The sequence below is a fragment of the Geotrypetes seraphini genome, chromosome 7, assembly GCF_902459505.1.
Source record: "Geotrypetes seraphini chromosome 7, aGeoSer1.1, whole genome shotgun sequence".
NCBI classification, from domain to species: domain Eukaryota; kingdom Metazoa; phylum Chordata; class Amphibia; order Gymnophiona; family Dermophiidae; genus Geotrypetes; species Geotrypetes seraphini.
The window spans coordinates 37478005-37500592 of record NC_047090.1 but is presented as its reverse complement, the minus strand read 5'-3'; the positions used below and the strand labels follow the sequence as shown (position 1 = coordinate 37500592).

The window sequence follows — 22588 nt, the reverse complement described above, 5'->3', positions numbered from 1 at the left end:
CTTCTAAATTTTTGTATCTTGTGCAAGGAAGGGGGAGGGGGTGACCCTGACTACAATTTGTCCAAAGTGATGAACTGCAGTAATCGAAAATGTCCTGAACAATTTGCACCCTATTCAAGAAAATCATTGTTATAGCTCCTGAAAGAAACCTTTGAAGAGCTTTGTCTGCCAGTTGGTTATAAATAATCCAAGGCATGGTCCTATATTCTGGATTGTTATTAAACCAGTCCATGGTCAGAGGAATTGCTGTCTTTTAAGTGACTCTACACTGCAGTTGAAACCAAACACTAATTTGTTGTGACTGGACTCCATGGTGGATGAAGACAGTTCATCATACAATTTGGAAAAGGTTTACATGTTTTTAAATGAAGAACAAATTGTTGGTAAAAACAGTCTTAGTACTTTTCTGTATTGCAGCCATCACCATTGTGTATCGCTCAGCCAAGAGCTTTTAGGTGCTTTTGGGAGCAAGGGAAAAAGCAGCACTTGAGATGTTCACTCTCTTTTTTGGGGGAATGTTTACTTTTACATGGAAAAACTTTTAAAACAAATAGGAGAAAAATTTCTTTTCACTCAAAGAATAGTTAAGCTCTGGAACTCATTGCCAGAGAATGTGGTTAGCATAGCTGGATTTAAAAAAAAAAAAAAAAAGTCTGGATAAGTTCCTGGAGGAAAAGTCCATAGTCTGGTATTGTGACAGATATGGCAGAAGCCACTGCTTGCCCTGGGATCTGGAGCATAGAATGTTGCTACTATTTGGAGTTCCGGAACTTTGCAACTCTTTGGCATTCCAAATCTTGCTACTCTTTGAGATTCCAGAATCTTGTTACTCTTTTGGGGATTTTGGAATGTTGCTACTCTTTATAGACGTATTTCTGTTTCAATTATGAACCTCAAAATGTCTAATTAAATCTAATAAGTGCCAATTATAGGCACCGAATGGCTTGTTAAACAAGCTGCACACGCAAATTGGCTGTGCGCACCAATTTGCGTGTGCAACTTATGGCGCCATATGCAGAATTTGGAGGGAAATGCGTGCTCTTTATAGAATTTAGCTTAGCACCCATGTTTTTCTGAACCCCATTTATAGAATTGGACTCTTAGGGCCTGATTCTAGAAGAGGCACCTGCCGCATGACAATCACCATCAAAGAAAACAGGGTAGTATCAAACACTATATTTTATACAATCGGACATCTGATCCACTCTAATTATAATACATTATTCATCTTTACATGAAAATCATCCCACACAGCAAGAGAATTTGTGACAGAAGTTCATACAATGAGAATTAAAATTAAAAGAGAGAGAAACATCAGAAATCCAATTGGAAAGGGATCATGGGACCTCCTATAGCACACAGCTATTTCAGTACCCACTTCACCAATCCTAATCTTCTTTAATCATTTGTTTCTCCCCCCCCCCAACCTTTCTAAACGTCTAAGGGGTCCTTTTATCAAGCCGCGCTAGCGGGATTAGGGCGTCAGACATTTCATCACGCGCTAACTCCCGCAGCCGGCTAAAAAAACTAACGCATGCTCAATGCAGACGTTAGTGGCTAGCGCGGCAGGCGATTTAACATGCGGTATTACGCGCGTTAAACCCCTACCGCAGCTTGATAAAAGGACACCTAAGGTATTTTTTTTTAACAAACACAATGAATTTTAAAGTTAGTTATAAATTCACATCCATGCAGCAAAACTACTTTAGTTTCATTTCATTTTTAAAATATTTTTATTGGATTTTAACACAATAAAAGTATAAATCAAGGATATTTTACAGTTAAAGATATCACTCACAATCAATCACAAATAAATCAAAATCAAGGATATTATACAATAACTTTGAACTGCAAGGACAATTATTGATAGGCATAACGTGTGAGACGTCACTTAACTGTCCATTAGGACTCCAGGGCTGTTCAAATTGCACTCCCAACGCTAGGGTACAGCTACTCTACTGTCCCTTTCAGCGTTTTGGTCCGTGGACTTGCATCGGGGGATTTACCAACATACACGTCTATAACATCAAAAAATAAAACAAAAAAACCTCTCAAGACATGCTCCAAACGTGCAATGAAACCACTTACAAAAATCCCCAATTCAAGAAACCCTACCGCACCCCACGCCCACGTACTCACTCATCAGAAGGCAAGACGCTCAAAGGGAATTCAACTTGTGACTTTCAACACGCACTGCTGCGGGCCTGATGTCTCAATTCATACACACACACACTCTTAAATACTCAACCTATTCTAACATCAATCCAAATCAACCACACCCCATCTTCAAATATCCAATCCACTTCATACTACTCCAACCCCAGCCAAACCCACATCAACACCCACATACATAACGTCATCTATACCCCTCCCATTAAACTCCATTCAACCCATCAAATTCAAAATCATCAAAAAAAATCCCTTATGCAAATCCGCTTCAAAACATCGGAAAAGACCATTCCCCCCAAATAGTCAAAAACAATCTCTACAGTCCTCAGACTACAAAAAATCTCCCCATAAAACATGAAACATAAACAAACCCCGCGCTTGGAACAGCCACGTCATATCCAAAACACCTTCCTTTATCCAGATTATGTCATATGCACGCTCATCCCTCCTATCTAACTCAGCTCCCAATAAAAACCCGAGCACCGCACAGACCTCCTATTAAACAAACAAAAAATAATAATAATAATAATGAAAATAAAAATAAGCCAAGCACCTAATCATGGATACCTGCTCGCCAAAATGTAACAATCACTTTTTACAACACCCACTGCTCTCTGCTACAAATCATCAACCTGCAAAGAGTATCATGATTGTCCAATACTCAAACCTGCACCCACCTCCTTCCCTGCTATACCAACACTTGTTCAACAGGCCCTGTACTCTCCACTTCTACTGGTTAGTACCCTTACTTTATTTATGTCCCAATCCAAAACTCCACCAGAGTCTCTTCCTCAAACTTCACATCTCTATCCAACGGAAGTTGAAATCACAGAGCCAAGACAGAACGCTACGTTTCCAAGAGAGGGATAAGAAGGATCAGGGGTTGAGGAGGGGATGGCAAGAAGGGGTATTCATGGTATTAAGCTTTACTAAGGGATTTCTTATTTCCTTTCTGAACATCTTGTAGTCTGGAGTTGTTATCAATAGGTTGGAGATTTGGTTATCTATTTTTGCTGCTTGAGTGGCTAGTAGGCTGTCGTATAGTTTTTTCCGTTTTACTTCTTTGATTGGGGGGGTAAGTGAATGGGGTGTGTGTTTTTCTATGCCTGGTAGAGGTAGTTGGATGAGGCGATCGTTTAGGTAGATTGGGCTGTCTCCATTTATAGTTTTAAATAGTATACAGTAGAATTTAAATTGTATTCTTTCCTGGATTAGAAGCCAATGTGAGTTGATGAATGCCTCAGTAATGTGGTCATGTTTTTTCAATGAGTAGATGAGACTCAGAGCTGTATTCTGAATTGTCTGTAATTGTTTAATCATTATTGCAGGGCAGGGGAGGTAGAGAATGTTGCAGTAGTCTAGGATACTTAGGATTAGAGATTGTACTAGGAGCTGAAATTGTGTTTTTTCGAAGAATTTTCGGACTTGACTAAGATTTCTCATTACTGCGAAAGATTTCTGTATTGTTTTGTTTATTTGTGGTTGCATGGTGCAGCCTTTGTCAATAGTCATACCTAGTAGTTTTAGGGTGGTTTGCAAAGGGTAGTTGATAGAGCTGATTTCTAAGTTGGTTATAGTTGGGATTTTGTTATTTTCTAGGAGGATGAATTTAGTTTTGTCTGGGTTGAGTTTCAGTTTGTGGTCGTCCATCCAAGTCGTAACTGTAACTAGAGTTCGGTGTAGTGTGTCTGTCATTAAGAGCTTTGGTTGGTCAAAAGGAATGAGGATGGTGATGTCATCAGCATAGCTATAAGAGGTTAGGCCTTGTTTGTTCAGGTAAACGCCGAGAGAGGTCGTATATAGGTTGAAGAGAGTAGGGGACAGTGGGGATCCTTGTGGAATGCCGCAGGGGTTGGACCAAGGTTTGGATTTTTCTTTGTATGATTTTACTTTGTATGTTCTGGATTTTAAGAAACCTTCAAACCATGAGTATACTTTATCTGAGATGCCTATTGAGTCCAAGATTTGTAGTATGATGTTATGGTCTACCAAGTCAAATGCCGCCGTCAGGTCCAACTGTATGAGCAGCATTTTTTTTCCAAAGCTGAGGTGTTGTTTTGCTGTGTCGATAAGGGGTCCTAATAGTGTCTCTGTGCTGAAGTTAGTTCTGAAGCCGGATTGCGTGGGATGGAGTAAGTTATGGTCCTCGAGATAGTTGGTGAGGCATATCAATAATAACCACCCATCACTGTCACGGTTCAGCCCACCAGGCGCCACTGTTCGCAGCCAAAAAAAAATCCACTTTCTTTCTTTATTTGTTATCAATCTTTCCAGATCTCCCCCTCTTGCCGACAATGTCACCCTTCCACTGCAGCAAAACATTAAACGAGTGACCCGATTCTAAACAATGGGCCACTAAGTGGGCATTAATATATTGTTGTTGTATGCATCTACGATGTTCTATCATTCTCAAATTCAACGTAAACTAAAGCACAAGGGCACCAGATCGCATAGATCACCTGAGAAGAAGTACATGAAGTGAAATTCACTGGCGGGTGTCAATCACTGGCAGGTGTCCAGAATCACGCCGTTTTTTGGGTTTTTTTTTAACATAGGCGCCTTAAATGTAGGCCAGCCTTTAAAGTAGAGAGTTGCACGGGGACAGAAATCCCACCCATCACCGCCTGTCCCCGCCAGGATCCTCTCCGTCCCCACCTGTCCCCGTCAGGATCCTCTCCGTCCCCACCCATCCCCGCAAGGAATTTCCTCCATTCCCGCCCGTCCCCATAAAAAGTAGCAATTACTTCTGACAGGATCATCAATTCCACAGTTTCTTTTGTGTTTGCGCTGCTGTTTCCTCGTGGAATCTCTTTGGTGGAACCCTTTTTTTGTTTTCTGTTCAGGTAATTAACTTATAAACCCCCTCTTTTACTAAGGCTGACGTGTCCATTATATTATATGGACAAACACTGCTTCCAAAGCCTTCCATCCCCATGGGAGTCCCATTGGCTAGAGGGGGGTCCCCGTGAGAGTCCCGTGGGCCAGAGGGGGGTCCCCGTGGGAGTCCCATGGGTTAGGGGGGATTCCTGCGGGACCCCCACAGGACCCATGGGATTACCGCAATCCCTGTTCCCGTACAGATCTCTACTTTAAAGGCCTACATTTAAGGTGCCGGTCTCATGCCTACGGAAGCGTATAGGGGTGCCTATAGAAGTCTAAGGCCACTTCCAGCTCAAACCACCACCACCTAACTTTGCAATGCTATTTGGAGAATTTGGCCCTTAGTGCTTACTAAATAGGAAGTGCTAAATGCATCCACACTAATTACAACCAAAGTACCACATGCTAATGGCCATTTTAATATTCAGCTTGCAAAAGAAATGCTGGACATGTTCCTTAATAGGGCAAAAATAGCCATTTTAAAGACCCAAATCAAGAGAATTGCATGGGAATTTCAAAGCAACACAAATAAGAAAATAGATACAAAGCATATCAATATTGCTGCTTTATTTATTTTATACTTATTTATTTATTTTTCTATACCATTATCCCAGGGGAGCTCAGAACGGTTTACATTAATTTATTCAGGTACTTAAGCATTTTTCTTTGTCTGTCCCTGTGGGCTCACAATCTGTCTAACGTACCTAGGACAATGGGGGGATTAAGTGTCTTGCTCAGAGTCTCAAGGAGCAACCTGGGTTTGAACCCAAAACTTCAGGGTGCTGGGGCTATAAAACTAAATAAATCATTAAGGAGGGAGAGAGAAAGGAAGAGATGGTGGAACTGGGGGTGGTGGGGCGGGAAGAAGGAGGAAGAGGAAGAAGAAGAAGGAGGAAGAGATGCTGGATGGGAGGGTAGTTAGGAAGAGAAAGGGAGAGATGGTGGATCTCGGGTGGTGGGGAGGGAAGAAGGAGGAAGAAGGGAAAGATGCTGGGTGGGTGCTGCAAGCACAGGGAAGCAGCATCCGAGTCAGGGAATGAGAGGATTAGAAAGATAAAAATCACCAGACAACAAAGATATGATAAATTATTTTATTTTTAGTTTAGTAGTTGAACTATGTCAATTATGAGAATTTACACCTGCTATCTCTATATTGTACTGTACAAGGGGTGCTTTTTAAACATGATTAATCATGCAGTTAAAATTTTTAATCAGTGTACAGCCCTAAAATAAACATATTGTACATTCTGATACATAATTAGGCATTTACACAGAAATTTCAGAAAGAAGGAAGCTCCTAAGACCTGAATTCTAAATTTGAAGTCTAAAAATTGTTTCTTTTCAAGTGAGTGGCCTTTGCCCCATCAGAAAAGATTATTTTTGGCCACAGAAGTTTTCATTCTTCTTTTTAAAATTATGTTCTGAGAATATTAATTTTAACAATTTCACTTATCAATGTGACAAGGAGGGTGGCACATTGTTTGAAATCATCTTGGAAGGTTTCTAAAAACTTTGTCAAATCAATATCTGAGATGGCTTCTAAAACATTCACACCCTCACCTCCTGCCTCTACTGAAATCTTTCTCTGTGGTAAATAATATATATTTGAAATCATAATAGAATCAGATTCTTTGATAAGACAAAACCTCAGGAGACAGAATCTTAGGAGAAAGCAATACTGTCACAGGAAAATTCAATATCCTTAAATTCTTAGTTCTATATTGATTTACCAATTGTTCGGCCTTGTGATAAAATGCTAAGGAGTCCTTTATATGCGAAGTATTTGTTGCCTGACGTACTAAGACCTTAGGTTCAATATCATTTAGACATATATCACATCTCAACTGTTTCATAACTATAGAGTCCAAACCCTGAGCAGTCTGTTCTGTAAAATCACATAGTTTTGAAACAAAACCCTTGAGCTTTAATTTGATCCACTTGGTGAGCTTCCAAACATCCATTAAGATAACATTTGGTTGGATATGACCAGCAAAAAATCTGGACAAGCCACAGGTGCAGGAATGGAAATAATAGTGTTCAGTGAGCGCTCTTAAATATTCTGCTCATTTGCCGTTCAAACCCCTCACTGAGAAATGGGAACCATAATGGGAGACCCATCCTCAGGGAAAATGAAAGAGGTCATAGGAGGTAAGTGGGTTAGGGAACCCCACAGAACTTAGAGAAGCACCAGACATGGATTGGGGAGTAGTAGAAACTCCCAGGGTGAAGTATGCCTACAGATTCTACCAGGAAATGCCCTCCAGCTTCAAACAGCCCGAAAATGATCCTAATCCCACTTCCTACCAAACCTATGGAACAACCTACCCCCATTTATCAAATCCCTAGAGGGTCTCTTACATTTCCAGGAAAGCCAAAAAACCCACATCTTTGCCTAACCCCCTCCTTCCAACCTCAAACAGTTTGCTCCACAGTCTACAACGAAAGAACTTGATACCTGAAACTGTTTATCATTTGCTAAACCAAAGAATCTCCATCAGCACCTATACCATCAACCAAACTTCCTCCCCTACCTCGCACTCCATCCACATGATCCCAAACTCATCCCCCCCCCCCCCGAATTTGTGCCCTGTCCATCTCATTACAATATCCTTATTCAACTTCTTACGCGGCAATTCTGACTGTAAAATTGTAACCCGTTCTGAGCTTTTGGGGAGAGGACAGGATATAAATAAGAAGCTCCAGCGGGAGTTACTGGAAAAGAGATTTTTTTTTGTATGTTTGTCCATGGGACCAACCAAATTCTGAGGAGTTACAACTTTCCATTTCTTTCCCATATTGTAAAAGGAGATTACTCACGGTTGTGGCTGATTTCCAGTCTCCAGCCTACCGGCCTCCTTTGGGCTATGGAGGGGCTCCAGAGGAGTGTGCCCCTTAGGCCACGCCCCTTCAGACCACGCCCCTGCAGCTGTGCTCCTGCGACTGTGTGTCGCAACGCTAGGTGCATTCTTATGTTGTTCCCAAAGGTCCCGAAAATGGCATAACCAAGGCCCTCACCATGTTGTCCACCTCAGCGCCCATGTACTCCTCTGCTAAGCTAGGCAGCCGTCTTCCACCAATTCCCTCCTGTTTGCTAATGGAATACATCTTCAATCCTCCCTCCATTTTCCAGGACTAAGAACAGCCTTTAATCTTTGCACCCCCTGCTATGTCAAAACCTTAGTTTGCTTTGCATGTAATTTGCAATGCAAAACAGTTCCATTTGCAAATTATTGGTAAAGCACTGAGAGTAGAACTCAACATAAAAATAATAATAATGTACTACGGAGATGCTTTCACAGGTGATGTAACTTATTTTGCATGCTGCTGAGCTACAGCGAATTTATACAAGTAATGAGAATAAATTGTTGATAGATTAAGTACTTTGTGTGGGCACAGGGTGAACCCGTGGCAGGAAAGGTATAGTTAGAGAAATGAATCAGTCAGTCATAAACCTCGACTGAAACAGGACTCGTTTCCAAATGTCTGGAGGAGGAAGGAATTTGTGTGATCTTGCAAGTTCGTGCACTGCATCATTTCTTGATTATTCTTGTGTCGGTTCAATTAAAGGTATCGTGCTTTACAAAGATTCCCAGAAGGCCCAGAAGGGGAAAAACACCAAACCAGACCCATAGATCCTCCTTTTCTGAGACGTTGCATGGTGTGTGAGACACTGCAAATGCCTCATTTTAATTTGTATAATACACTTGATAATAATGGCATCTAATGAACCATAGAAGAAAAGTCTATTTATGCAATGTTCATGATTTTCCCTATTAACATTCTATTATGCTCTTAAAGGGTTAATGCAACCAAGCAGAATATTTATTTTATTAAAATCGGTGCTTCCGAAAGAGAAGATACTTTTAATGCTGCTATTTCGGTTGAAGGAACTTGGGTTGGGCTTTTTTTTCATTTTCATTCCTGGGCTCCCTAATCCCAACCAAAACACACCCCTAACATGCCACCTTAAGATTTAGAAGTACTGGAGACAAAACAACCACAAAGACGTCTAGAAAGTAAGTTTTGAAAATGCCGACATGGACGTTTCAATTAGTAAGATGTCCAGGTGCCGGTTTATGCCATCTTTTGGATATCTATCTTTTTTGAAAGAGAGCCCCATAGTAATATAGTAAATGACAGCAGATAAAGGCCTGAACAGTCCATTCAGTCTGCCCTATATTTACACGAATTATAAATTCATGATGAAATTAAATCGTCTTTTGTTTTCTGTTATTTCTGGGCCATAGACTTTAGAAGTCATCCAGGTACTGTCCTTAAGGTTCCAACTAGTGGCGTTGCTGTCATAGCTCACTTCATCCTATCCAAACTACATCGTTGTTTGCGGGATTCAGACCCAGCACCGTCCTCATGTTCCAAATTGCTGGGGTTCCTGTCAAAGCCCTCCCCAGCCCATCCTAAACTGAATTGCCATAGACAGGGCACAAATATTGCAAGTCTGCTCAGTACCAGCCTTAGTTCTTCAATTTATACCATTTGTATTCTTATCAGAGGTCCTCTGTGTTCGTCCCACCCTTTTTATTAATTCTGTCACGGTTTTCCTCTCCACCACCTTCCTGATTCTATTGGGTGTGGCTAAGTTACGCGTCGCGGGGTTCTTACATCGAGGACGCCTAGCGATGCCTAATTTAAATCCGTGCACAATTTGATTATTTTTTTAATTGACCACACCGTTAAAAAAAAAAACCCCATTACAAACAATTATTTTAATTGCTAATTTGGGTTGTGCGTGGAATGTTTTGATTTTATTTTGATTTTTCTTTCCAGTTTATGAATTATTTTAATCTCATTCATTGTTATGCCACTTGTTTTGTTTTATTTTTATCATTTAAATTTCCCCAGAATTCTATTGTTCAACGGTTCCTCCCTTCTGCATCTATTCCTATCTCTCCTCTCTTCAACCTTCCAAAGTCCTTTAGATCAATGTAGTCTTGTTAGAATGTTTATTTTCTTATTTTTTCCTCTATATCTATTTTTCACTTCTTTATTACTCTCCAGGTACTTTAGTTAGATTGTAAGCCTTCGGGACAGTAAGGGAATTTTTAAGTACCTATCTTACTTATAATTTAATGCACCCTAATGTATATTTTCTGTAAACCTCTTAGAACCTAACAGATTAGCGGTATATAAGAAATAAATTACATTACATTACATTACTGTGCCTAGTGACGCCTAAGTCGAGGCAACCTCTGACACCTAATTACAGCTACCTGAAAAGTAGGCATAGTTAGGGGTGGAGAATAGACATGGTCGACTTACCCCCTCTTTTACTAAGGTGGGCTAACCGATTAGCGTGTGCTAATCGAATAAGCGTGCACTAATCGAATTAGCGCGCGCTAAACACTAACGTGTCCATATACATTGAAGGAACTAAGGCCAGTACTGGCAGGCTTGCACGGCCTGTGTCCTGTATATGGACATTCGGTTGAGGACGGGCTGGGGAGGGTTTCGATGGCTAAGATGGGCTTGGGTGAGCTTTGATGGAGACTCCATTAGATAGAACCTAAGTACACTACAGGGCAAGGCTCTGGGTTTCTGGCCCAGAAATATCTAAGAAAAGGAACCATTTAAACTAAATTAATTTATGGAGTATGTACGGTTGGGCAGACTGGATGGACCACTCGGGTTTTTAACTGCTGTCATTTACTATGTTACTATGTATACCGTAATAAAATGATGACTTCAATTGTCATGTTTTTTGCTTCTCCCCTACCAGAGACTCCTGCACTCATTTCTCGTCTGTTGACAACATTAAGAAGTACATGTCACACACTTTCAAATGTATATACAGTAAAACCTTGGTTTAAGAGCATAATTCGTTCCAGAAGCATGCTTGTAATCCAAAGCACTCGTATATCAAAGCGAATTTCCCCAGAGGAAATAATGGAAACTCAGACGATTCGTTCCACAACCGAAAAACTTTAATATAAAATACTATACGTACTTGTATTGCAAGACCTCGCTTGTTTAGAACAGTCGCTATACTCCCGCAGCATCGGAGAGAGAAGAGCCATCGGCTCAGATGTGACGCGTGTATACTGTATGTACTCATATGGCAAGACTTTGCTCGTTTAGAACAGTCGCTATACTCCCGCAGCGTCGGAGAGAGAAAAGCCATCGGCTCAGTTGTGATGATGTGACGCGTATTTACTGTATGTATTTGTATTGCAAGACACTGCTTGCATAACAAGTTAAAATTTAACACCAAGTTACTTGCAATCCAAGGTTTTACTGTATTCGATTTCTAGTGTTGGCGCATTTTTGAGCAAAAAAGTATAATTGCCATGGCTTATGAATCGACCTTCATATAAAGGACGCCTAGTGGAGTGACACAAGTTCGGCACTGTAAGTTATAGAATCGGGGCCAAAATGAGTAACCTTATGTAGAAATGTTTATTATACAAATAATCCTGATCTCAAATGACGACAAATGAATAAATGCTGGATCTGAAAAACGGCTGAAGAATGCAATTTGGCTGCCTTGCCAGGTGTTTGATGCACTTATCACAGGTCCAATTTGTGCGTGATGGGTGACCCAAATAAAGAAAGTTCTGAATGGCTTATCACGATGGGCTGCTCGTGATTTTCTTCCATCTTGATTTTGTTTGTCACGTACCTAACCAGTTTGCTGGACTGTTTCAGGTCGTAGCCTGCAAAGCAGAGCAGATTAAAAAGGTGAGAAATGAAACGCTGAAAGGTTCTCATTTGAATGTTCTTCCTCTCCCATATAAATCTCATGGAATCTACTAATTATCTTTCACGGGAGGCAACACGTTATGAATTGTGGTGTCACATAGTGTAATGGTTGTATTTGTGCTTTAGCAATATTAAGACTGACTTATGTTTCTGTGGACGTCCATAAAAATCTGCCAGACATTCCACTTGGGACTCAAAAGCAGATTTTTCCAGAGAAGTGAGAAGTATCATTTTCATTGGGTCATTTTTAATTTTTTTTGTTTTGTTTTGTCTTGATATACCACAGAATTCTGCAACCTTACAATATCTTAGTCCCGCAGGTTGCTGAATTTCATAGTAAAAGAATAATGCTACTTGCAAGCCACCTAATAAGCAGCTTTATCGGGGGCAGGGCACAAGTGTCGGGCCGCAAGGCTGCAGCACGATGCTCCCAGGCCAACAGAGCAACCTCCCAGCTCAAGCCTACCTCCGCCCTCAAAGGCTCTTTACCTTTTGATCCCTCAATTCCCCTACTTCTCCCCCCCCCCCCTCTAATCCAAGTCCTTTCCCCTCCCCTTGGTCTAGACCCCCTCAAAAAAAAAAAAAAAATAGGAGGAGATAAGTGTTCCCACTTTATCTTTATTCAGGAAACACACATGAATGTGACCATTAACAAACAGCCTGAATAGGAAAAACATAATTGAAAAATACCTCTCGTGCTGCTGTGTTAGAAAGGGGTTGAAAGTTCCACGCTAAAATGCGCTAAGCCCCGTATTCTACTGGACCTTAGTAAATGGGCTCCCAAACTTTGTTGGAGCCTTCCTACATGAACCATCTTTGGTTCATAGTCTAAAGCGCGCGAGGACAAAGGCGCGCCGACAACCCAGAGCAGACAACTGAGCGCAGGGCTTGATCGCGCCGAAGAAAAACTGTATTTTAAAGGGCTCCGACGGGGGGGTGTTGGTGGGGAACCCCCCCCCACTTTACTTAATAGAGATCGTGCTGGCGTTGTGGGGGGTTTGGGGGGGCTGTAACCCCCCTCATTATACTGGAAACTTAACTTTTTCCCTGTTTTTTAGGGAAAAAGTGAAGTTTTCAGTATAATGTGGAGGGTTACACCCACACCCCCCCCCCAACATGGCAGCGTGAGGCAGCGCGATCCCTATTAAATAGAGTGGGGGGGTTCCCCCCCACACCTCCCATCAGAGCCCTTTAAAATAAGGTTTTTCTTCGGCGCGATCAAGCCCTGCGCTCAGTTGTCTGCGCTGGGTTGTCGGCGCGCCTTTGTCCTCGCGCGCTTTTGACCCGTCACCGCTATATCACAGCAGCCTTTTTTCTTGGGCTTCCAAAAGCAAGGGAGTTGTTCCAGCTCAAGGCTGATATTTGGCACTGTCCAGTGGAGATTCGCTCTTCCCTCTGTGCATGACACTGCGGCAACCCTGGTATACAGCCCTTTGCTGTTCAGCGTGCTAGACGTATGAGCCCCAGTACACTGTGAATAGCGCGCAGAACAATTGCGCCCTGACAATTCCGCTCCGTCAAATGCACGCACCGACAAGCGTGCGCATGAGGGAGTGGGATTTTTGGGGCACAATTGTAAGTGTAGTGTGTATGTGGGGGGTTGCGGCAATCTTCAAATTGAGAGCGCGTCAACATCCCCTTGAAGGAGAGCATGAGTGTAGTGGTGATGGTGGGGCTTTTCCCCCCACCACCCCTCAGAGTGGAAACGGGAAGGCTTCGGGAGGAGAGCACCTATGATTTTATTCTCCTGTAACTTTACTGTGAATGTCAATTGTAACCTGTCCTGAGCTCTCGGAAGAACGGGATAGAAATCTAAACACACGCACCTGTCAACGAAAGCGCGAGAGTGTTGCCTCAACCCCCTCCCCCCAGAGCGCAAATGGGAAGACATTGGGGGCGGCGCATATTTGTCCTGCGGAATTGGCGGTGAACCAATACCCTGCGCGCATTTGACGGGTCACCATGAGCCCCAGAGCCTCACCTTCCAATAAACCCATGATATCATCAGAGAATAATCCACTCTGAATCCATTCGTCATAATCGGTAATGTAATCAAATGCAGTAAGACCTTTGATATCCTTATGGTGGACATTTGCTCCTTAAAAGTCAGAAAACAAAGAAGTCACTTGAAAATGTCAGCAGGGTGTTTAATTTCTTAAGCCCTGCAGTCTTAGGAGCCAGATCTCTGGGTTCTATGGGGGCCTGAGCACCCCGATATTGAGCAAACTATTTTAATGTGTCCAGGGAAAGGGCAATTTCCATTGGATTTAGCACTCCAATCACTAGGAAAAGTTGACTCCTATGCCTGCAGCATTGAAATGTATCTCTGCCACCTCTGTCTACCAACACAAAGATGAGGATCCTGACACAGAAACTTTTTTTCTGTTGCTCTGTTCTGTTATTATACACAGCTTGGATTTTCTGGCAGCCAGGGCCGGCTTTAGGGGAGGGCAAATAGAGCAGATGCCCTGAGCCCCTCAGCTCCAGGGAGTCCCCGCCAGCCTAAATGTCCTTCCCTTCTCCTCACCCAGTTCGGAAGCCCCCTCACCTGTAAAAATGCAAGAAGGTTGCCGGCATGACGGCGACTCTAGCTGTGCCCATTTCCTCCTTGGTGCTTTCCATTTGCCGTGGTCCCCTCCCCCCCTCTGATGCAACTTCCTGTTTCCACTTGGGTAGATTGTGGCAGAGGAACAGGGCTAAGGAGGCTGTAGTCAGAGCTGGAGCATAATTGCCATGCTGGCAACCTCCTTAGGATTTGGAAAATCCGGACCCCCTAGACTCGCCCCCCCAAGCCCATCCAGTTCCACCCCATCACACCCAAGTCCAGCCACCAATCCCGCCCCATCCCCATTGCCTGCTCTCATCAGGCATGAGGGCATCCGCGGATGTGGCATGATGTCATTGTGTGGCATCCGCGGATGCGCGGATGCCCTCCTGTCCAATAGCAATTTGATAGAAGCTTTTCAAAGCCTGGACAAAGTGCCAGCTTTTGAAAAGTCATCCAGGGAAATCCGGATGTCTGGAAACCCTAGACCTCTTTGCATTTTTACAGGCGAGAGGGGCTTTGGAACCATGTGAGAAGATGGAAAAGACATCCAGGCCGACAGGGGTCTCCTGGAGCAGCTGATTTTAAAATGAAGGGAGGGATGCTGGAGGGGAGGGCATTGGGGGGGGGAGGGCAGGGAGGAGAGGAATTGGGGACTCCCTGCTTAATTTTTTGCACTGGGCCCCAGCATGTAAGGACAAAATTTTGAGTGTCTCATCTTAATGATACCGAGTGTCACATGCATGGAAGTGGATTTAGCACAAGGCGCCTAAAGTTAGACCCTGAGATACAGGGCACAAAGTAAAAATTCTGTAATGGTAATTCCGCATGTCTGCATTTTCGCATCTAACTTTAGGGGCGAGCATTTACAGCAGCCAAAGACCGGTTAAATGCTTGCACTTAACTAATTCTTTTAACTAGGGCTCTCTTCCAATACAATACAGGTATCAACAGCAATCCCAAGATTCACAGGTTTTTAATTTAGACTTAAGAAAGAACCTCAGAGATGGACTCCTATTTAATTCATTGTCCTAAGCTTTCTCCTCTTTGTAATTCAAGGTTTGCAACAGTGTGACTTTTAAACATTTAATTTAGAAGTAAATAACACTTAGCTTTATATTGTGGTCTTGAAAGTCGGGGAGAAAGCAAACATTTTTCGTCCCGCTTTTCCAAGGCTCATCCCCTTTAGTTCACCGACATCCATCTTGACCACGTTTCGCTTCAAACTTGAAGCGAAACGTGGTCAAGACGGATATCGGCGCATTTAACTACTGGCATTAAGGTGTGCAAATACAGTATAAGTATTCTATAAACTGGAACCTAAATGCTTGGCATGCCCTTGACCCGTCCACACCCCTTCCCTTGGCCACAACCCCTTTGGAGTTGTGCGTTATTGAAATTAGGCGCTCTATTTATAGAATAGGGGCTTAGAATAGTTAGGTGCTAACTTAATTAGTGCCCATTGTTATCATTAATTAAGCACCATTTGTGTTTTGCGTATAAATGACCCCATCCTATAACTGTGCTCCCAATTTTGTGCCTATTTCTCACTGTCATTCATAGAGGGAAGGGGACAGTGTGTGCATACATGTTTTATGGAAACAGTAATCCATGTTCTCAGTCCAATCCTTGGGACACACCAAGCCAGTCAGGTTTTCAAGATGTCCACAATGAAGACGCATAAGAAGGATTTGCATACAATGGAGGCAGTGTATGGAAATTTATCTCATGCATATTCACTGTGGTTATCCTCAAAACCTGACTGGCTTGGGGGGTCCCAAGGAGAACTGGATTGAGAACGGCCAGCACCTTAAAATACAATCTAGCCATCAAAAAATCCATCACCATGAGCAAAATGTGATTATAGGAAAACACAATTAACCGTTTTAATTATTCAATCAGCGCTGTGTAAATGAACAAAGAGCTGTATGCATTTTTCCTTCAAAGAAATTAGAGAGTCATTTGCGTCATTCCCTTCAAAATTTTTATTGACAAATGAAAAAGACTTTGACTCGTGCGCATTTACATCATGTAGGTATTTAAATGCGCACGAGTCGAGTCTCTTTCATCAAAATCACCAGTTTGTTTTAAGGAAGCAAAACTTTTGGAAAACTTTGTTGTGTTGTTGCTGCTGGGGTTGAAGCAGGGGGGCTTTACATCCAAACCCAGAGGTGGATATTGAGATGGAGAGCTCCAGGAGCATCAGAACATAAGAATTGCCACTGCTGGGTCAGACCAAAGGTCCATCGCGCTCAGCAGTCCGCTCACGCGGCGGCCCTCTGATTCAGTATACCTTCAATTCCTGGGACAATCATCAGCAAGGTATTTCCGTACGTCAAGCGGTCAGAGCCACAGTTGTAATGTGAACCTTTCCTATACATGCCAGTGTCAAGATCGATGCAAATAATAATTATTCTAATAAATACATAATCTCATTCCATTTGGCACAGAAATTTGGACAGTAGAAACAAATAACGCTGTAAGAATTCATGTTGAAATTCCAAATGGTTGTTGCGAAAACAGCAAAATCTCTATCAAGTTACTTTTTTTTTTTTTTGCCTCATCCTATAAAGAGATAGATCATTTTAATCCACAAGACAGCATTCTTATCATGTGAGTTGGCGTATGTGTGAAAATTATCATAGGCTCACACAGATGCAGTGGCATACCAAGGGCGGGGAAGGGGGGGGGCAGACCGACCTGGGTGCACGCTCTAGGGGAGTGCACAGCCGGTCGGGTCTGGAATCTCCTGCCCTACTCTGCCACAGGACCTGCACCTCAGCGCGGTTGCCAGTCCACCCCTGCCGACGTATTTGTTCCGGAGCAGTCAGCGGCTGCGCTGAGGTGCAGGAAGGTCTCGCGATGGCCAGGCGAGAAAGACGTGGTAGAGGCAATGCAGTGCTCTGCCGAGATAAACAGGGAGATGGTAAGGCATTCGTCAGCGGTGGGAGCCTGACTGCGCACACTCGAATGTTTTCTCTTTCGTGTATTCCTGCCTTCTGTATTCGTGTATTTCGTGTATTCTGGACCTAGGGCACACGCGAGTTTCGAGCATGTTCCTTCCAGGGGGGTGAGTGCCGCAATAAAGGGCCAGTTCAGGAGGATTCAATTGTTGTGTGGGGATTTTTTTTTTTTTTAGTAATTTGTCTAAGTGGTCTATTTCTGACTATGGGGCTTTTTTGCACAGTGTTGAGGATTTTGAATGTGGTTTTTTTTAAATATCATTTTTATTAAATTTTTAGTGTTATAAAGACAGCAAACAGGAGAAAATAGCTGGAACAGTCAGGCTCTTCGCGTTATTCCTTCACGAGGACCCATTGAAACCGAACCCCCCCCCCCCCCCCACACACACACACAGAACCCCCTTCCCCTCCAGAAGCCCCACACACACACACACACACACACTCCAGTGTCAGAAGTTCAAAAGAGAACTTCTAGCTCTAGGGGACAATCCCTCCCAAACGGGAGCCCAAATTCTCCACGACCCAGTACCGCCCCTCCGAACATCCAGATATTCAATTTCAACAAAGTAAACAGTTCATTTCTCCATAGCGCATTTCGGAAAGAAAGTAAGACTGCATCATTTGACAGATTTATTTCCTAAACAGAAGTCATACTAAACTTAATAATTCTATTCTGACTATTCTTGAGAAATGTGTTGTACTTTTTTTGTAATTCGCTGGTTGTCCAGTTCTCTTTAGTGTAAACCGCCTAGAAATCGTATGATTGTGGTGGTATAGAAGAATAAAGTTATGTTATGTTAGTAGGCGCTTCAGCTTGGCAGCACAACAAAAGGATACATTTCCGGGCCAGTGGTTTTCAGCTTGTATAGCTTTTTCTCTGTGTCCTTGGAGGCCCTCCTTAGGTTTCTTGTTTTCTAATTCATATATCCATCTCCCTTTGAATGTATAAGGCTGATTAGGCTAGGTAGCGTGCCATGATATATTTAAATATTATAAGCCTGTTTTTTTAATCTAACCTTTTCTTCCTGTTTATGGTTTGTCATTTCCAGTTCAAGGACTGGAAGTTTGCAACTGCATTTCTAAAAATCATGTTTTTCATACAGATGGGGGGGAGGGGGGGTCAAAAAACTATGAGCCCCAGGTGTCACATATGCTAGGTATGCCACTGCACAGATGCAAGCTAACAAAAAATATGACACCATTTTTGCAAGTTAAACATTATTTATCAATACTGTTTAAACTAGATTTTTTTTTAAATGAAGAAAATAAGTACTCGGGTAATTGAGAGAACTGTGCATGTGGAAAAAAGAAATAATAATAATAATAATAACAGCTTATATACCGCAGGACCGTGAAGTTCTATGCGGTTTACAATGGTTAAAAGATGTTACAAATTAATTAGAATTAACAAGGTTAGAAGCTAGTTATTAACAGTGCTAGAGATCAGTTATAGTGGAGTAGGATTGTACAGGTCAGTTTCCTAAATACTTCAAGAACAAGTATGTTTTTAGGTGTTTCCTAAATTCCCCATAAGTAGTAGGCGTGAGCAATTGTTCCAGATCTTTGCCCCATAATGCCGCTTGATGTGAGAGAAGATGTTGATGGTGTTTTTTTAAATATACATCCTTTAACCGGTGGGGAAACAAATTAAGCACATAATTTGTCAATTCGAAGGACTAGTTTGTTTGCCCTTATAAAAGGCAGAGCCTTGGGCCCTGATTCTATAAATGACGCCTAAAAAAAATAGGCACCAAGGAATGCCGTTAGGCGTCAAAATCTTAGGCACCCCCTAATTATGCCAGGGGTTTCTTGGCCTTAATATCGGTGCCTAACTTAAGACGCCTACCAGCGCCTAAGCCCATTTTAGGTGCTTACACAAGGAGCACGCCCAAGGTCCGCCCATGATCTGCCTTTAACCACGCCCACTTTCTGGTAAGTGCTTTGAGCTAGGCGCATATCCAGAACTGCACATAGTATTCGAGGTGTGGCCGTACCCTAGGGCATTATCACATTTTCATCTTTGTTTTCCATTACTTTCCTGATCATTCCTAACATTCTGGGGTCCTAACCGATTTAGCACGCACTGAAGATTAGCTGCACTAAATGCTAAGACATCCATTATACTCCTATGGGCATCTTAGTATTTAGTGTGCACTAATCTTTAGAGCGCGCTAAATGGGTTAGTGCACCTTAATCCAAGGGCCCCTTATTTGCATTCTTAGTAGCTGCCGCACATTGTGCTGAGGGTTTCAACGTATGTTGTGTTGTGCCATCCTTGTCGGACAATGTCCTCCCATGTCATGTTTACCAACACCTTCTATAAAAACACTTTAATATGGATGTAAACTTGTAACCCATTCTAAGCTCCCCTGGGAGGATGGGAAATAAAACCAAATAACTAGATAGAAAGAAAGCGTAAATGGTCGTGCTTAAGGACGCCAAGCAACATGTGTAATTGCTAGTATTATAGAAGTTACGTTATTACCTGGAGCCATGCTCTTAAGCCATCATGCTCCTCCCATGTTTGCACCCCCCTTGGAGTTGCACGCCATGCATGGCAGCTAGTTCACTTATGCGTAAAAATGCAACTAAAGTTGCCATTGACATGCATAAGTGGCACGATGCTCTTGGCGCTAGCTTATGGAACTGCCCTGAACATGCATGGCATTAGAATCAGCATGCGCTAGCCATTAGTAAATGGCCTTCTCGATTGGAAGGAAGAAGACTTGTTGCAGATACAGTACCGTAGTCAATTAGAAGGCTCGCACCATGTAAGTTGATTGCAAAGATGGAATAGAACAGAGGCGTCCGTTGCTCTATGTCTGTTACCTCTACATATGCGCCACTGCTCAGCAACTTGGTCAAAATTTCGTATGTTTCATTTCGGAGAGCAGCTAAGTGCAAGACACTGTAAACAAAGAAGACAAGCCCATGTACTTCTCTGTATTATCATTATCTTGGCCAATATTTAAAATCAGTTATGAATTTCTTGACTTGTCTATAGAATTTCCAAAGGTATATGGATAGTATCAGGCCATGCAACTAGACGGGCTCCTTATCGATTTGCAGCCATAATTCCACCAGATTTCTTTAAAGCATTTAGATATGTGTTGTAGTCCAAAATCTCAAAGTCGGACTTCTCCAAATTTAGTCCTCAAGGGCTGCAGACAGGCCAGATTTTCAGGATACCCCTAATGAATAAAAGCCAACTAGGACTTATAGTGTTGTCTTCAAAAATAATTAACTCTTGAGCTCTCAGACGCCTGCGTTAACCACAACAAATTGTTAAAGCTAACTTATGCAGGGAAACGGGCCCCGTTTCACCCTGTTAGGGGCTTCATCAGGGGTAAATATCTAAAAAGATAAAGATAAAACTTCATAAGTCATATATAACTATTCTTTTAGACAAACTCATACTATTGACGGGTACTTACTGCGCTGCTAAAGCTCAATCTTTAAAGTTTAAGTTTATTAGGTTTTTATATACCGCCTATCAAGGTTATCTAAGCGGTTTTACAATCAGGTACTCAAGTTGAAAAATGGCGCTGGCAAACACCGAACGCCACGCATGCGCTTTAAAGCTTATCTACAGCTGTTGAAAATGCTAATTGCGCATGTCTGATGTCACAAATCTAACTCAATACATATGTGGAATTACTGTGAAAGTTGAAAAATGAAATGTCAAAAGAAAGAACACCACTCTACTGTGGTATTGAGTCCCTTGGGTTTAAGAGTTCCCAGACAAAAAATCCAACGGGACTCTCTTTGTAGTAATTTTCTTTTTCTGTCTCCTCCTCTAGGATGCGCACATTCTTTGTCAATACAAAAGAATCTTAAATCTGAAAACCTATGTTTCTTCTCAGTGCAGTGTTCTACCAGTGGAGCATTTACCCCTGATGAAGCCCCTAACAGGGTGAAACGGGGCCCGTTTCCCTGCATAAGTTAGCTTTAACAATTTGTTGTAGCTAACGCAGGCGTCTGAGAGCTCAAGAGTTAATTATTTTTGAAGACAACACTATAAGTCCTAGTTGGCTTTCATTCTGTAATTTGAGGACTTTTTCCATTACCTTGATAGAGTGTGTACCCCCTAATGAATATGCATGAGAAAGATTTGCATGCCCAGTATATCCGTTGTATGAAGATAGGCTGATCTTTGGTAAAGGCAAATTTGAGCATGTATCGCCGGTTCTTGTGAAGCTACACTGGCTCCCAATATTCCCCAGAATACAATTCAAATATGCTTGTCTAACATCCAAGATATTATTTGGTATTTGTCCTCTACTAATTCTTTTGTCTTGGAATTCCAAAAAAATATGGACTGGTCAGAAGTATGCAAAAGTTAAACTATTTTTTCCCTCTCTGAAAGGTGTGGAGGGGCATAAGCAAAAGATACATATAAGTCCGTTTTGGGCCTAATTCGCTAGTCGCCCAAAGTCGGACATGGAAAAAGTCTATTTTCGCAAAATACATTTAAAAATTTTTTTATTTTTTTTCCAAAAATCGTCTAACTGTACCTCCAGCCGTCTGATCGTCCAGACCGCTAAGTCGTCTATAGTTATACCCCATTTTCATCTAAAAATTCATCCAAGTCAAAAATGCCTAGAAAAAGAACTTTTGGACATGGGCGGGGTCACCAAAATGATGGACTAGACACCCAAACACTGCACCAGAGTAGTGAGGTACCTTACTGAGCACTGCTGTGAACTTCACAAAAAGGGTGCCACATAAACATCTCACCACAACAACCTTATAGGTCATGGTGAGTCCCCCCAAAACACCCCCCAGAACCTACTAGACCCACCTGTCTACCACCCCAATAGCCCTTATGGCTGCAGGTGCCACTTATATGGTAGTGCATAACGGTTTTGGGGGGTGCACATGTTCCACCATGCATGCAGTGGTTAGAGTTGCTTATGGGCCTGGGTCCGCCTCTCCATGGTTCACTAGCCCATCCCCAGACCACTTACGCCATCTTTGTGCAGCTCTACTAGGCTTTCCTATGCCAGGCTGCCAGGTGCTAATGTTCTGGAGGCAGATATGTTGACGTTTTAATTACGAATTTTATGGCAGTGGGCATGGTCAGTGATCACTGGGGGAGTGTGTAGAGGTTTGTACTTTGTCCCTGCAGTGGTTATCTAGTCACTTGGGATACCTTCTTGTGACTTAGACCTGGTTTTAGATGGCCTAAGTCACAACGTCCAAGTTCCGTCTAGGCAGTGTTGTTAAACTTTCGGTTATACTTGCAGTACGACTAAGTCTTGGACGGCCCATGTCCCGCCCAAATCCCACCCTCACCACTCCTCCTAAAATGCCCCTT

The 22588-nt window shown here is 42.5% G+C and overlaps 1 protein-coding gene across 8 annotated transcripts in view; it reads right to left on the bottom strand.

Moving 5' to 3' along the window:
* Window positions 1-1601: 1601 nt before the first annotated feature.
* Window positions 1602-22588, bottom strand: part of LOC117364282 — a 202894-nt gene continuing 181907 nt past the window's right edge. Inside the window, exons 24-26 of one of the 8 annotated variants that reach the window (XM_033953318.1) lie at window positions 20016-20179; window positions 13745-13861; window positions 11192-11717 (exon numbers count right to left, since the gene is read on the bottom strand). In XM_033953318.1, coding sequence (XP_033809209.1) covers window positions 11572-11717; window positions 13745-13861; window positions 20016-20179 — 427 coding nt within the window. In that variant the 3' untranslated portion in view covers window positions 11192-11571. Of the gene's footprint in view, window positions 2019-11191; window positions 11718-13744; window positions 13862-20015; window positions 20180-22588 lie in introns of those variants that run through there. The other 7 variants (XM_033953322.1, XM_033953321.1, XM_033953320.1 and 4 more) reach the window with 7 other exon arrangements.